The sequence below is a fragment of the Orycteropus afer genome, unplaced genomic scaffold (genome assembly GCF_000298275.1).
Source record: "Orycteropus afer afer isolate SDZICR_OR568_19922 unplaced genomic scaffold, OryAfe1.0 scaffold00341, whole genome shotgun sequence".
Lineage (NCBI taxonomy): Eukaryota > Metazoa > Chordata > Mammalia > Tubulidentata > Orycteropodidae > Orycteropus > Orycteropus afer.
The window spans coordinates 2,269,730-2,286,005 of NW_006921928.1; the positions used below are offsets into that span (position 1 = coordinate 2,269,730).

At 45.7% G+C, this 16,276-nt stretch overlaps 1 protein-coding gene across 1 annotated transcript in view; it reads right to left on the minus strand.

Moving 5' to 3' along the window:
- Nucleotides 1-607: 607 nt before the first annotated feature.
- BCOR (BCL6 corepressor) overlaps nt 608-16,276 on the minus strand; it is a 28,369-nt gene continuing 12,700 nt past the window's right edge. Inside the window, exons 6-15 of the mRNA XM_007952482.2 lie at nt 15,163-15,414; nt 14,428-14,772; nt 13,470-13,795; nt 12,888-13,142; nt 7,213-7,379; nt 5,174-5,319; nt 4,604-4,681; nt 4,244-4,400; nt 2,942-3,229; nt 608-689 (exon numbers count right to left, since the gene is read on the minus strand). Coding sequence (XP_007950673.2) covers nt 608-689; nt 2,942-3,229; nt 4,244-4,400; nt 4,604-4,681; nt 5,174-5,319; nt 7,213-7,379; nt 12,888-13,142; nt 13,470-13,795; nt 14,428-14,772; nt 15,163-15,414 — 2,096 coding nt within the window. The remainder of the gene's footprint in view (nt 690-2,941; nt 3,230-4,243; nt 4,401-4,603; nt 4,682-5,173; nt 5,320-7,212; nt 7,380-12,887; nt 13,143-13,469; nt 13,796-14,427; nt 14,773-15,162; nt 15,415-16,276) is intronic.

Sequence of the window (16,276 nt, forward strand, 5' to 3'; positions counted from 1 at the left end):
TTCTTTTTTTGATGGCTCTTAAGCATATCCTCTCAGAAGGAAGGTTGGGCAATCCTACTTCCGTAGTGATACTGCCTTGGATACGCAAGGAGGGGTCGCTATGAGTTGGGGCCGACTCGACGGCAAATAACAACAACAAAGCATCTCCTAAACCAAGCTTATTACTTTCTCTCCAAAAAACCAAACCAGACTCACTGCCATCAAGTCGATTCTGACTCATAGCAACCCCCTTTGGGTTTCTGAGGCAGTAGATCTTTATGGAATTAGATTGCCCAGTCTTTGTTCCACGCAGTACCTGGTGGGTTTGAACCGCCAACCTTCTGGTTAGCAGTCAAATGCCTTAGGCACTTCGCCAGAGCATCTTACTTTCCCTACACCCCCATAAACCCATTCTCTCTCATGTTTTCTTGGCTTAATAAATAGAATGATGACCCTCATCCAAGATAGAAACCTCAGCTGGCCTCAGGCCTTCCCTTTGCCTCCAGCACAAATACAAAGAACCAAATGCTCTAGTTTTTTGTTTGTTTTGTTTTGTTTTTAAATTTAGGCTCTTGAGAGCACCTTGTTTTCTATAGTAGTTCAGGATCACCAGTCTTTTTTGGCTTAATCATTTTTGCACGTCTGTTTTACTGGTCTTCCTATCTGCTCTTTTCATTTCTCTATTCCCACCTGCTGTTTGATGTAACTTCCTAAAAAAAGAAAAAAAATTTTAGCAAATTATTAACTGGTTAATGCTGGGGTGGGGGAGGGGTGTTGGCATGAGATGACAACGTCTTTATTTCTGGTTTTGGAATTGAAACAGGGAATTTTTTTATTTTAAAATAAATAAAGGTTTTCTTTTCTTTTTAAAATCAGAAAAAGCTTATTGGCTACCTTTTGCTTTTAAGATTTGGTACCCAAAGTCTTTCCCAAGAAATAGTACTCTCTCTCATTATCTAATAATCCTGGATTACACCTTTCCTAACTGTGCCTGACTCTCTCACCTGCTATGCCACAGTATTTGCTGACCCCTTTCTGGCCTGTCTTCCTCCCTTTTCTCCACATACTTCAAGACCCTACATGGTCTCTATGACCTCTTCCTTGACCATTCCCCTCCCCTCCCTCCCTTTCTTTTTTGCTCTGCCACTGGTGAGGCATTCTAAGCACAAATGGACTTGATACAATGAATTAGATCCTTATCAGTCTTTGGAAGAAGATGACACTGGAACTACTGGGTTCAGCAACAATTTGCTATGGCTGCCATCCAGAGATTATAAATCTGCTGCTGTCACAGCTACTACCGGCTCTCATCACCCACAAAGCTGAAAACTAGCTGTTGGAACATTCCTCTGGTCATACCAATTCACTGGCTTTTCTCCCTCACCTTTCTTACCAGCAGTCACTGAGGTAAGAAAGTTCCTCTACCACACTTGGCCTTCCAAACCTAATGTGCATTCAGAAACCTAGCTGCAAGGGAGTCTGGGATTCGTAGTTTTTAAGCTGTCTAGCCCCTACAGTGAAAGGAAGGCATAAAAGGATGCGAAGACAGAAATCAAGTGACAACTGACCGTACCCAGCACAGACACTGTTGGAAAAATAAGAGCGATGGAGTTGAGAGGTAAAAGCTATAGGCCTTGACTATCAAGCCAAGGAGTTTGGACTTGATCCCGAAGGTACCAGAGAAACATCTGAGATCTGGAGGATGAGAAATGACATGACGAAAGCCGTTTCAGGAAAAAGCTTTCCTAAAGATAAAGGGCTGGCTATGATGTGGCTACTGCAGTACATCAAGGCCAAAGGCAATGAAAAAAGCCTACAAAGGCATCAAAGGAGATGGAGGAGAGAAGGACCTGAGATATAAAAATATGTGTCCAAGAATTGAGGTTTTAGGATAGAACTCCAAATTGTATTCTGAGTATAATTCCTCTGAAATCCTCCAGTTTGCTGTGGTTTATAGAGACTGTGAATTGCTCTAGAGTTCTCTATAGGGACTTGATTATCAACATCATTTAAAACAAAGTCAGTGACAACAGTAACACACAGGACACAAGGTACTTCAGGAACACATAGGACACAAGGTACTTCAATTTTCTCCTTTCCTCAACAGGTTTATTGCCTTTTAAGAAAATTTTTGTAAAATATAAATACAAAGGCAGAGAATTTACTTACAAAGTTAAAACACAGATTTCAAACATAAACACACAATTCAGAAAATTTTAGTTTTATGTACATTTTCAAGCAACCTCAACATATTATTGTTAGTTTTCAATATTTTACAAGGTACAGAAAAAAATAGCTCAAAGTCTTCTTTAAATAAGAGCATAAAATGTTTAAACATATAAACAATCCGGTTTGATGCGTGAAAACTAATTTCACAGCTTTTAAATTAGGATATAAAAGTTTCATACAATTAGTTGTTGTGTGTGGATATGGTTTAATTTATATTACACACTACTGGATTATATCCAATAGCATTTACCTGGCCTGAGCAGGTACTCTGTAAACAAAACATAAAATTACAACATCACCAAGTGCCTTTACCCAATTTATCTCCCCAAACCAGCCACACAATCCTGACCACACTTCTAACAGTTACAGCTTCTGTCCTCAGAGCTTTGTGTGAAATAAAGTCAAAGTGTGGAGTTCCTTGTCCTCATTTTTTTTTCCTTAAAAAAGAAAAGACAGGAAAAAAATGTTCCAGATAAAAACAAACATATCCCAAAACATATGTGCATTTAAAAGTAAAGAAACATTATAACAACTTCATAAAAACTGACTGAAGTTTAAAAAGAAAAAAAACATGTTTCTAAGTCCTTCCAATTGGAGTCATTTCTCTTATATAAAGAAGAGATATTTTCATATGTAATAGTGTCCTTTCTTTACAGAAATAGTCGTATTATGACACATATGCACAAGGATTAACACTATAACACACTGTACACGGCGGGCCTGGAGCGCTCACCAGTAGTCATCCGAGGTCGTGTCGCTGGGGTGGAGCCACTCCACAGAGGAGCCCAGCAGAGTCTGCAGCTCATTGGTGAATTCTACCAGGTCTAACAGCTCCTTACTCTCTGGGTTGAAGGCTTCCAGGTCTTTGGAACAAGAGAACAGGAGACTTGCTGAAACCTGACGGTAAAACTCTGCTTCTGCAATTGTGACAATTTCCACATTGGGAAAATTGCAGCGGAATATGCGGGATGACATTTTCAATTTCTTCAGCACGTCTGAAAGCAACAGCCAGTTGCGTGGCCTGCAAAATAGAAAGGAGAGTGGTTTAGGCTTCCAGTAAAATTAAAGGCACTCCCAACCATTAACCACTACACCTTGACCTAACCAGTCCACAGCTGTGACAAGGGCCAGTTACTTCGGCTTTAAACTCCACCCCTGCCATTTCTCAATATTCCCACTCCCTGATTGACTGGGCCCTTTCTAGACAAGGGAAAAGTCTCTGCTGCTGGTGATAGGGACTCTGGACTTATGCGACCTTGTGAACAAAACACTTAAGAAAGGGCCGATAGATTCAGATGGAAGCATCTCTGGAGATGCCCACCTCACTACTCCAGGGCTGATAGGGACGAACAGGTAAGCCCCACTCACCCAGCTCTGGCCACATCAGCATCCATCCCATTGCAGTGACCAAGGGCAGGGTTTGCATCCCAACCCCAGAGGATTCATCCCCTGCCCCTGAGACATTTTAGAATACAAAAGGCTGCCTCTCTTCTTCCTTCACCCCATCTCTCTTCTCTTTTGGGAGTAATGCTTTTGAGATACTATTAAATTTCTCACATACATCACACACTGCAACTTTTAGGATTTCTATTACTGCGATGTGGCTATTTGTAATGGTATATGTGTTTATAGCTTCAGAGCCAGAGGAGGGTGTTATTCATCAGCACCTTTTGGTAACGTACAACAGAGCACAGGTCTCTTGATATATAAATCTGACAACAGATCAACATCCTAGGTACCATGTAGAATGATTTTCCTAAGTATAATCTACAAGGAGGAATTTCAGTATAGCCTAGTTCACCCAAAACACCCGGGAAGGTCCCTATGATGGCATGTTGAGAGGAGTGTCCAAATACCCACTGGGTATAAAATTAAGCTTATGCATACCTTTTTTGGATAAGTTTATGGCGTTAAGTGGTTTTCACGCACACTTGGAAATCATTCACCCACCCCCATCTGCTTAAAAGGGATTTCTGACCCTGCCACCCTAAAAGTGGCTCCGTTTTTTATTCAACCCTAAGGTAGCCATGCTCACCCCTGAGAGACAGATACTTGGATGTTATAACATGGTAAGAGGAGACTTTCTGAAAATTCAAATTCAAACACATCGCTATAGGCATCATCATCATCATCCAGGTCCTCTGGTCCAGGGGGGTTAGCTAGAACATCATATCCGCTTTCGTCATCTGGTTCTAATGCAGGGGGGAGAAAAAGGAATCAGTGAGCCAGAGCGAGGCTTCCACTGCTGTCAAACAAGACTCTAAATAAAAACAGAGCCTTGCCACTTGTGCCCCATTTCCAGCACCCACCACCCACGTCCCCTCACCCACACCAGAGAGCCACATTCTGTAACTCATTCACTTCCCACTAAGCTGGAAAGACCAATGGTGCTCACCACACATAGAACTGCCATAAAAGTCCCACGAGCCGCTGGAGTCATCATCACTGCGACCTTGAAGGTCATTTAAATAATCTGGAAGAACAGAGAAAAATAAGATGCAATCCATTGATGGGAACAAAATGCCAGCACAAGTTAGGGGCTGTTTTCCCTGTAAATTCAGAACAGGCTGGTATGTTGCCTCCTGTTGACCTACCCCTCCCCTTTCCTGCCCACTGGTGCACTTCCCCTATGCTGTTCTCTGCAGTATCTGGCAAAGACCTATATACCACCCAGACTAAAGATGCAACCATGTGAGCCAGGCCTAAGGTGAAAAGGCCTTTCTAGAACATACAAATAATTTTAGGAAATGTTTAAAACATTAGGACAAATAGACGAAAGCAAATATAGAGTCGGTGGCTAAGCATCAAAATACTAAATGCACCCCGCAAGAGGCCAAACACACCGTGGCTGTCCTAAAATGTTACAACTCCAGCTTTCTTTTTGCTGCCCAGCAAAGTCCACATCTCATTTTTGAATAAAAATATTTCTTGAAGTTTGTCATTCCCGTTTCTTAAAGAGACTTACCCGTTAAAAATCTTTCCATAAGTTCGCTGTGAGTCATTTTCATGATGGTTCTACCTGAGTACGTAGCCAGAGTGGGGTCAGCACCATAGGAAAGAAGCAAGCGGACAATTTCCAAGTGATCATTCTCGACTGCATCATGGAGAGGCCTAGGGAAAGACACACAGTGGGGTCTGAGTGTGTGCACATGGACCTTGTTTCTACGGTTGTTTCCACAACTGACAAAAGTGAACACATGTGCCCGTGTGTACTTAGCCCTCTAGGCACACTATTTCACCGAGGAGGGTATGCACTGTCACTGCCATTCCAGCTAGGGGAAACTGAGGCACAGTGATTATCCAACGTCAAGCTACAAAGCATCCTGTTGTTTCCACACCTAGTCTTTTCCAGGGCAGATGAAAGAACTGTTTCAGGCCTAATTCTAAAATGCAAATCTGCTTTAATCCAAGGCTGAAGGAAGAATTCAAGACAAAAATGAAACATTTTCAAGGAAAATATTTGACATTAACTTAACTTCTGGATTTGGGGGGGGGGGTCCCACCATTATAAAAGCCAATATAAGAAACTTTTTTTTAAAAGCCGAATTCTTTTAAAAAGAAACTGGGTACAAAGAGAAATGACTAGTGATGACTCTCCTGAAAGCCTGACCCCAGGACTTTAGATGAGTAATGAATCTTCTGGCCCAGAAGCCGAGGAGAGAGAAGAAACAGGGCCTGAAGTTGGCCTGCACAAGTGCATCCTGAGGAGGCACAAAGTCCCCCCTCCCCCCAATCCATGGAGGGATGGAATCCTGCCCCAAGTCCCTCCTAAGGACATGCTGTTTAGAAGCTGCAAAAGAGCAAATAGATTGCAGTTTTCCTATTTTTATGACTTTCCGGAAAGTCCTAGTGACCTGCCTGACAATAGCCATCCCACTCACGCACCAGGAAGATGCTCATTCAGGCTGAGTCAGACCAACAAACCAAGGTCAAGAACAGAACGAAGGTCAAGGATGAGGGAGGCTCGTAGCAGGTCCTACCAAGCTGATGGTCATGGCCCTCTGTCTGCAGCCCTGGGACTCCGAGTTCACATATATTTTGAATACGTTGGGTTAACAAATGAGGAAGAACCCAGGGTATTAAAAAGCAATGCCACTCATTATTCATAAGGCCTCAACATTTTCAGAGGCTTTTGGCCACGGGAGCACTGCAGCACTAACCGTGCCTTGCCTCGATTCCCCAACTGAAGGGAAGTGACAGACACACATACATACACAGACACAGAAGCAGGAAGGAGGGCCCTAAATATCCCCCAGGCTGCCAGCTGAGGAAGAAGGGCCCTGGTGGGCAAAGGTAGGAGGCAATGATGAGTGTGACCTTAGAGTTGCTGAGAGGACAGGGGTCGGTGTGGAGGCCACAGGGAGCAGATAGCCCCTCAGCATTTTCTTTTGGGCTGCAGTGCAAATTATGTGGATTCAGAGAAAAAAAGATTTTGCAGTGGCAACAAAATGTCCCATTTGTTTCCATCTCAGCTGTATGGTTTTTTTTTTTTCCCCCTTGGCTATGGAGAGTTTGGTCACTGAACTTTCAGAAAGAAGAAAATTCAGAGATAAAGAAGGGAAAAAAACAGGGTTTTTAAAAGTTGGAACCACAACGTAAGTTCAAATCTAACACTGAAACATACCCTACCTGACCCAGGCAGACACACACACACACACACACAATCAATTTAGAATCTATAATCAATTTTACTAAAGTGACTGACTACATGCTGCTTTTTTTTGTTTTCATTAAAGAAATTAGAGGTCACAGTCCAAGAAGCCATCAACACTTTCTAGGCAACTTGGGATGAGAAGAAAAAAGGAAAATGATGCTGAAAACTCCAGGACACATCTTATAAATGTTTCAGGTTATACCTAATTTGCCAGAAAGGTCTGTCTCATTCAACTTCAGAGACTGCCACTGATGTACACACATGTCCCTTCCATCTTTCCTCCAGAATTTTCCTGCACACCCTGAGAACCATTGCCTATACCCAGACTGAGAGCCAGACCCATCACTGACCTGGTTCCATCTTGGGCACTGCAGTTGACATCAGCGCCATACTCAAGGAGGTGTCGTACGATGTTGAGCCAGCCCCTTGCACAAGCTTCGTGCAAGGCGCAGTAACCTGCGTTGTCTCGATGATTCACGTCGCAAATCTTGTTCTCCAGGCAGTACAAGACCACTTCCTATGGAGAGGGGAATGGGGGACAACCATCAGATTGCTGCCAGGTGCAGCACGTAAGGGTGACCTCTCTGTAGTTTGGTAGTGCCCGCTTTCAGAGACACACTCCCTCCAACATGGGGAAAGTGGAGTGTTGGGGAAGCATAGAGTGTAGTGTAGGACTGTGCTTGAAACCTGGCTCTGCCACTGCCCAGCTGCCTGAGCCAGAAAGAAACTTCTCCAAGCTTCTAATTCTCCCCCTGTGAAAATGAGGAGAATCACAGAGCCTACATAGAGGTGCTGAGAGAATGTAATTAGATAATCCTACAAAAGCCCTTAGCCCAGTGCCTGGCATTGTGTGTACAGAGGGATCCTGGCTGCTAATATCTTAAATGATAAACTGATATATACAAGGGCATTCTAAATCAGTTAATTCAATAGCTGATGGTGATGACAACAGAAGTTCAGATAAAAGTATGGCTGACTGGCTCATGCCAAGAGATTAGATGAGCTGGAGAACACCTCAACTTATAGAAGGACCCCCAAGAGATTATATACATCCTGACAATAGCTCTTTTAGAAGGACAAGGAATCCAATTCTGGGCAGCAATGCTTCTGTTTTACACTAAGTAGAGTTCAAGAGAAATTTCTTGACATATAGCAAACATATCATCAACCAACGGTGTAAAATGCTTCAAGTAGCCTCATCCCCTATTTTGCCTTACTTGCTATCCCACTCGGGGCTGAACCAATCGAATATTTTAATATCTACTTAAGTTAATGACAGGAATCTGATATACCACATACTGCAACTTACACATTCCAAGAATTAAATAAAACAGGTCTAGCCTTCTCCCTTTTCAGAATGTGTTCTATGTCAACAGTATGCATTACAATCACTGTTATTAATCTTACTTCTTTGGTGTGTTAAAATATTAATTTGAACCTCTCCCAGTAAGCAGAGCAGTAATTTATTTAATGTTTTATTACCTTGATTAAGAAAGTTTTCAAACAGAGAGAGTATTTGCCACCAGAAAATATGGTGCATTATTTTCCTACAAGTCATGCCCAGCAAGAGCTGTCAAGTTCTGAGAACTGGGGGTAGGCAGAGAGCATGAGTGGCTCAATACATGGTCCACTTCCTAAGGGGGAGGTTGATGGGGTCAGAGTGGGCCACCCTTTGTGACAACTCTTAACAACTCATTTGCTAAACCTAAAACAGGGCTCATTCTACCCCCACCATCAACCCGAAGTAGGTTCTGAAAAAACCGTATGCCTTTCTGGGACACGTCAATCAAAGTGCTCACTCACTTGAGTGCTAACTAGAACGTTCCATATGTGCACTCTGTGAACCTAATGTTCCATTCTGGTAAACCTCCATCAATGTCCTGTTGCTTCAGGCTACAGTGGCAGCTCCCTTCCAAAACAAGAGGCGGACGAGAGAAAGCATGCCCGCAAATGTGTTTCTTCGTTCAGATCCTAACCTGCCAGAAAGCCCACAATCCTCTGGGCTCCCAGGCCACCTGCCCTGAGTGCTGGTATCCAGGATACCGCATGAAGCTGTTGCTCTTATAGCAGGCCCTCACTAGCCAGGCTCGAGTGGACGGCTGCAAGCTAATGAGTTGTGTGCCCCAGCCAGGGAGAGGGCCCGTCATGTGACTCCAGGATCAGGTCTGAGCGCCACTGACTGCTGTGCACAGATCAATTTTTCCAGATCCCAGCGGCCTGCCTGCTGTCCTGTCAACCCAGGGTTTATTTGTTCTGACAATCATGGCCTTCACCTGGAAACCTTCATGGCTACTAGGGCTGATTCGAGGATAAGTGAACTCTCTTCCTGCAGGATGGCAGTAAAGGCACTAATGGCCCGATAGCCAGGTCAGACTTCTGTCATGGGCTGTCCTAACTCAACAGCGTTGATAGCACTATTTGCACAGTGCTTCCCATGTCCCTAAATGAGAATGCCTTGGTCATCCCACAGTAACCTGAGAGATACCAGGAAACCAAGTGGGTATTGCTCTCATTGGACACTTGGGGAAACTGAGGCCCAGAAAGGTAAAACCTCAAGTTCAAATTAACAAGCAGCATTACACCTATAATTGACATCTCTTGGTACCTACCTGGACCACTAGGAAGACACAAAAAGCCCAATCAGGAGCCCCAGATTGAGGGCAGAAATCCAACTCTCTAATCCAGCATCCCTAAAACCTTTCTGTTGGGGTCAAGTGGACGAATTACACCTTCCTAGTTGAGAGGAAGGTGGTCTCTAAATAGATGGCAAGCATCATCAACCACAGTTAGGGAGAATGGCTAAGAGGCCAGACAATTCTGTCTACCCAATACACTTCCTGGCTTATTTCGTACACTAGAAATGGGAATGTTTGATAGGCAGCCCACCCATTCCCAAACTAAATCACACTGTTTTTGTTGGACAATTCTCTGTTAAGTGACTATAAGCCGAATGTCATTAACTGCAAACTGTAACCAGAAAGGCCATAAACCCAACATTGTTAATTAATTAAATGCCTCATTAACTTTTTTAAAAACATGATTTATTCAATTCATAGAAAATTTAACCATCACCACGAAACACACAAGCATGTGGTTGCACATTGGCTTTTTAAACTAAGCATCAGCAGCCTTTTTATAGGAAAGGTTTGGGTGTCTCTGGCCTTTCAGGTGCTCTCGTTAAAACAGACCTGAAGATAGAGGGCATTTCCCAACCTCAAGAACCCGATGACCATGTCACATAGCTGGGACAGCTTTTTGCTGCACATGGCAACTTCAGCTTAGCAATAAGCAATAGGGTAAAGACCAACTTCAGGAAAACCCTAACACTAATGCTGTGCATTCCAACTGCACCTTAACCAGATCACACAAATTGTCCTCTCCCTTTAAAAGCATTAAGTCTTCACATCTGACCTAGCCATCCTCCCAACCTGGCAAAGAAATTCTAGCTTTCCTCCTGTAGTTAAAAAGTTCGGTATCACAACTGGTTACCTATGAAACGTACATATTGAATTTTACATTAGAAGAGACAAAACACATTCTTACACACACATTTTCATAACCTCATGTGCTACCAAAGGCCTGGCAGCCTAAAAACGTATGGAAAAAGTTGCTTCTTGGTCTGCACCCAGCTCCAAGCAAACGAAATAGAAACTACTACTTAGAAGACCAACAAGGGGTCTCTCTAGGTCTCTGGTCCTAAAAGGAGTTGTAACTGATGGAAATAGGGGCATGACTGATGGAAAACAGGGGTGGGTTTCCCAATAAGCAAGAGAAGCACGGGCTTACTTACTAATTTATAGTGAACAATTTCACGTAGGTTTTAGATTTGGTGAAAGCCATGTGAAACGGTTCACTACAGATTAGTAAGTAAGCACAAGTAAGCTCATCATTACCTTGCTTACTGGGTACGTCCCTATTGGGAACTATAAATTTGAAAAGAGGCTTGATTCTGTAGGAAGGTGTTGTGGGGTTGGGAGAGAGACAGACACCAGTCATACCTAGAAGCAGAATTTTTGATGTGGTGGAAAAAATATGAAATTGTTTACTACAGATTAGTCAGTAGGCATAAGTAAGCCTGAGCTTACCTTGCTTACTGGGTAATCTGACACTACGTGGAAATGATGCCAAGAGCAAACACCAGGCCAGGGCCCAGGAGAGACTGGGCCCGTAAGCCCTGCTCTGTACAAACCATTGAGTTTTCCCTTTACTGCTGCCCTCCTTCCACTCTGGCACTTGGTGAAAGCAGAAGCCTGTTTCCTCAGTCCTGATTGGCCAGCATCAGAAAGGAATGCTTGTATGCAACATCTACCTGTCCTCCTAGGTGCTGCTGCTCTCAGCTCACGGGAAACCACTTGGATTTCATTCTCAAGGAACTGAGCTAACCGTACCAAATCATTCCAGCGTGTTCTTCCCAAGATAATCAAGAGATCTCAAACAAGAGACACATTGATACGAAGCACAACCAAGAACATCCTGAGCTAAGAAAATGCTGGGGCTTCAAAGGACCATCCCAGAAAGGGTTCAGCCTACTGCTACCTTCCCACACACAAGCAATCCTTAGGGACTAACTCCGGGTTGGGGGTGGGGGAGCACTGCTAGGCAGCGCTCAAGGTTTAATGCAACAGCAGCACAGAGTTGGTCGAGGTGTGGGAGCAAGGATTCCAGCTGAAATCTGAATGTTTGCAGCCAAGCCCGGGCCAGCCTCGATCCTGCCACCTGCTCGCTCCTCTAGGCCTCTGCATACAGCTTGCCGAGCTGCATTTTATTTTCACCATCCAACTCCCAAAGGGCTAATGCCAGCATTTAAAAAAAAAAAACAGAAGTCTTTGCCCTGTGGGCTATTGTATCACAGTTTCAAGTGACAAGTGTGTGGTACGGGAGTCTCACCAGGGCAGCAATAGTCATCTATCTAGCATAGGGGTTTGAATTGTGAAGAAAGCAATTCTAATTCAAGCCAGTCACGGAGAGAAGCTGGGGCAGGGGGTCGGGAGAGGGCTGAGCTTTGGAGCAGGGGCTGAATCTAGACTCTCCTGCTTACTTCCTATGCAGTAGTGGGTGACATTTAACTCTTCTAGGGCTCAGTTTCCTCATCTGAAAGTGGGGATATTACTAGTTACTACCACATGAGGTGCTTGAAAGGTTTAAATGAGTTACACCTGACCATACATAAGAACAGCCCTACTGGCACAGTGGTTATGTGCTCAGCTGTGAATTGAAAGGTCAGTGGTTCGAACCTACCAGTCACTTGATGGGAGCCTGTTTCCCTGAAGATTACAGCCTTGGAAACCCTATGGGGCAGTTCTACTTTGTCCTATATGGTCGCTCTGAGGTGGAATTGACTTGATGGCAATGGTTTTTGGGGGGGTTGTTTTTTGATGGACCATACTGGCTTGGCAAGAGCATACAGTCAATATAAGCTATCATTCTCATTGGCCCTGCTGGGTGGGGACCTGGTGGGGAGGAAGAGGGGCAGTGCATCCCCCTCCTCCTGAGCCTAGCTCTTCCCTCCTGGGGCTCCACTGGCCTCTCTCTGAGAGAAAATGTTCAGGCCTGCCCCTCCCCACCACTTCCCACACAGGAGACCTCTCCACCCAAATAGCACAGGCAGCCCCAAATCCAGCAAATTATCCTCTTCCCCTCACTAATCAGAATCTAAAAGGGTTCATTAAAATTCCCCCAGTCGCCAAGCCCTGGGTTATGTCAGATTTTGTATCAGAGATAAGCGAGTAAGACTGGAGGAGGCCGAAGCAGCCTACCTGCCTGAACATGAACTGAACATCAGAGAGGCCTTTCTTTTCACACCACGATTGAACGTGCCACCAAAGAGACAGCAGTGAGGCGGGCTAACACAAACATCCTGTTAGAAAGCCTGGCCCAGCTCCTCATAAGGGGAGATGTACTCTGTTCTTATCTCAAAGACTCCAAGTACCTGCCCCCACCCCCTGCCACCCAGCGTATGCACATACCACCACCCACAGCCACAGCTGGAGGCTTCTTACTCCAGAGCACCCACAGGGAGACTCACCTCGTAACCAAGCCGGGCAGCACGCTGCAGGAGGGTCTCACCAGCGTTCTTATTGACGATCAGCCTCCGGGCTTCTGGTGGCATCGGGCGTGACTGGGTTGTCTCTTGAGGGGAAGATGAACGTGGCAGCTGCGAGGACTGGGAAGCTGGGAGAAATTGTTGCAAACGGTCGAAGGGCTTCTGCTCCTGCTTGGCTGGTGACAGATCATATTCTGAAGTGGGCTCCGGTCGCTTCCGGAATCTCCGGACCGTCACCTGTTACAAAACCAGGCAGGGCACATAGTTAAGGTGTCGTCTTCCAACACCTGTCTCGTCTCTGCCTCTTTCCCAGGTTACAAACCCCAATGGAGGAAAGCCCTCTTTTATGGGGGAGGGAAGTCAGAGAGGTGGGGTTTCAATCTTCCTAGTTTGAAACTTCACCCTACCCCCTCAACCTAACGGACATGCACCTCCAGGACAGGAGAGTGATGTTTGGGGTAGGAGTCTAGAGAAAGAAGCTTTCTTCATGAGTAGCAAGCAGGGGGAATGTGCTCACACAGGGCCAAGGGGGTGGAGTGGGGGCTGGGGAGTGTCAAGAGGTACCTTGCCATCAGCATTCTCCACGTAGTAGTCCCCTGCCAGTGACAACCCCCGCCTGGGCTCCTGAGGTATCAAGTGCTTCGTTTTACACAGTCTCTTCCCGGATGGCTTCTCGCTGGTGTCAGTGTATTTCTGCAGCAGGGAGGCGGCCTGGCAATCTTCGTCTTCGTCTGTGCACAGCACATCTGTCTTCTGGCTTTCTTTAATTTTCTGCTGTTTGGCAGGCAGCCTTGAGGCTGGCATACAGCTTGGCTGGGTCTGCTTTTTGCCGTTTGCATTGGTGGATGAAAGGCTCTTCATGGGCGGAGAGCCGGAGAACACAGGCAAGCCTAAATACGGAGGGGGCAGGCGGGCGGGTGGGCAGGAGGGAGGGGGAGAAGAAGCAGGCGTTACACAGTTGTAGCCAGTGTGGAAAGAAAAGCCCATTGTTAACACTGATCACTGAAGCAGCTTCAGTTTTTAAAGATATACCAATTATGCTTTCAAACCATTAATATTTTAATTATCCCACATTCAAATGCCAAATAGGTTAACCCACAAAACACCAAGTGGCAAGTTTCTTCAAAGGGTCCGGATAAGAGGGCAAAAAGCCAGCTCTTCCTGCTCTCCCACCCCTAACCGATGGTGTGAGTGCAGGACCTTCCCAAGGCAGGCCAGGCCAGACGCTCAGGGCCCAGACAGGAGACAGCCTGAGATTGCAATAGTGGTACTGGCAAGCTCCCGGGGCCACCTGAACCCCATTTCCAGCTGCATGAAGCAGTCAGGCATTTCTAGCTCCGCTCTGTTAACTGTACTCTTCACTGTAGTTTTGGAAGAAGTGCGGAGGAATGGGCAAGGGGATGTGAATGGACATCATGGAAGAATTCCATCTGCCACATTCTAGTCAGAGTCAACTTCTATGTCCCTACAGTCCCTCTGGAGCCCTTTCCCCACCAAGCACAGGGGCCCTACCCTCGAATACCTTGCTCATTGTCGTTGGATTTGAGGGACTCTTCCGACCAACTTCTATTGCCTTTGGCCTCTGATCTTTTCCTGCTGGGTTTCTCTTCGGTGATGTTATTCCCCTGGGCTGGGACCTCAGGCTGTATTGCCTGGGTCACTTCCTTCCTGTTTTGTCGGCCAGGTTTGCTCTCTGCTGCTGACACTTGCTGCTCCCAGCGTTCTCTAAGGTGCAGCAAGTGGCGTTGCTTTTTAGGATGGAGCCCTGTTAATTCAATGCACACCTTCAGGTTGGTCAGCTCATTATAATGTGGGTCTTCTAAGTGGTTAGAGGAATTGTTTGTCATTTCCCTCTCAGGCCAGTCATCTAATGGAAAAATAACTACAAATTAATCAAAAAGCCCCCTCGGGGAACACACTATCTTACGCATCACTAATAGGGCAGGGGTGGGGGTGGGGCATGGTCACTGTCTGCTCAAGCATGTCATCAAGTCTTAGAAAGTAGGCCTAGTTGTCTTTGGCCATCTTTGGGCTTGAGCTCCTACAGCTGGCTTTGGGGGAGGGGAGGTGCAGGTGGTTTCCTCAGGCTGTAGGTATCTAAATCCCCAGGGCTCCAACATGGGAGTCCTAGGACTTGTGCTCACTGAGAAGGTCTAGGGGGTGGGCAGCGTGCCTCACATCCACACCTACATGTCTGTCCACCTCTGGCTGCATGCACAGGCCCCAAGCAGAGACAGCTGAAGCCGACCACGCTCACCTTTTGAGACTCGCCTTCGCTTGGCTTTTAGCAGGGGGTCATCTGGCATGTCTTCCACAGTGGTCTCAGTTTGGCTGCTGTCACCTGAGACTTTGCGTTTTCGGAGAGTGGGGCTGTGGGGCATGTCCACAGCTGCTGAGTCGGTGGATGGCTCACTCGGAGGCTGCCTCTCCACAAAAAACTTCTCCACAGGAAGATCCTTGTCCTCCTGGGATTCAAATGGATCGAGTTTGCTCCCAGCATTATACTCGCCTAGTGGGAGGGGAGACAATACATAAATGAAGAGCCAAAAGGTCACAATGAGCAGGAAGGACTTGGGGAGCAGGTGGCACCCTTATACCCAAGGTAATCTGCTATTAATAGTACCTTCTGTAGAGACAAGGGTCCTTACCCCATTTGAAATATAAGAATCTCAAACAGAACTCACTAAAAGAAGAATGGGCACACTGAAGACAATCAGGAAATAAAGCAGAATGTGAGTGGTACCAGACCTACAATTTTCTTTGTCTACCTTTTCATAGTTTCATAGCATGAGGGAACCAGGAAAGGAGATGGGACATTGACACTCTTTTTTAAAAGAAAAAAAGGACATGAAGTCCTTTCTTTCAGTAGTTAGATCCAACCAAGTCAAAACCAAACCGAATCCACTGCCATCAAGTCAATTCTGACTCATAATGACCCTTTAGGACAGAGTAGAACTGCCCCATAGAGTTTCCAAGGCTATAAACATTTATGGAAGCAGACTGCCACATCTTTCTGTTGCAGAGTGGCTGTTCAAACTGCCACTCTTCTGGTTAGCAGCCGAATGCTTTACCCACTGCACCACCAGAGCTCCTTAACCAAGCCAAGACTGACTTAAAAATCTCTATGGAAATATCTGCTGAGGTCATTTTGTTGAAGGAAATGCAAGGCTGATGATGTAATAATGGGACCAAAGATCCCCCAAAATGGCACCTACAGAAGGTAGATATTCATTTGGGTCAACACGGGAGACGATGAAGAAAGGACAGGTCTTTGCTGGGCAACAATGGTGTCTTCTAAAGGGCTCCAGGCCCAGAGAGGCCCACAGCTGCTGCCGTCAAGGAGGCTGGGAAGAGTGACCTGGAAAGGCCAA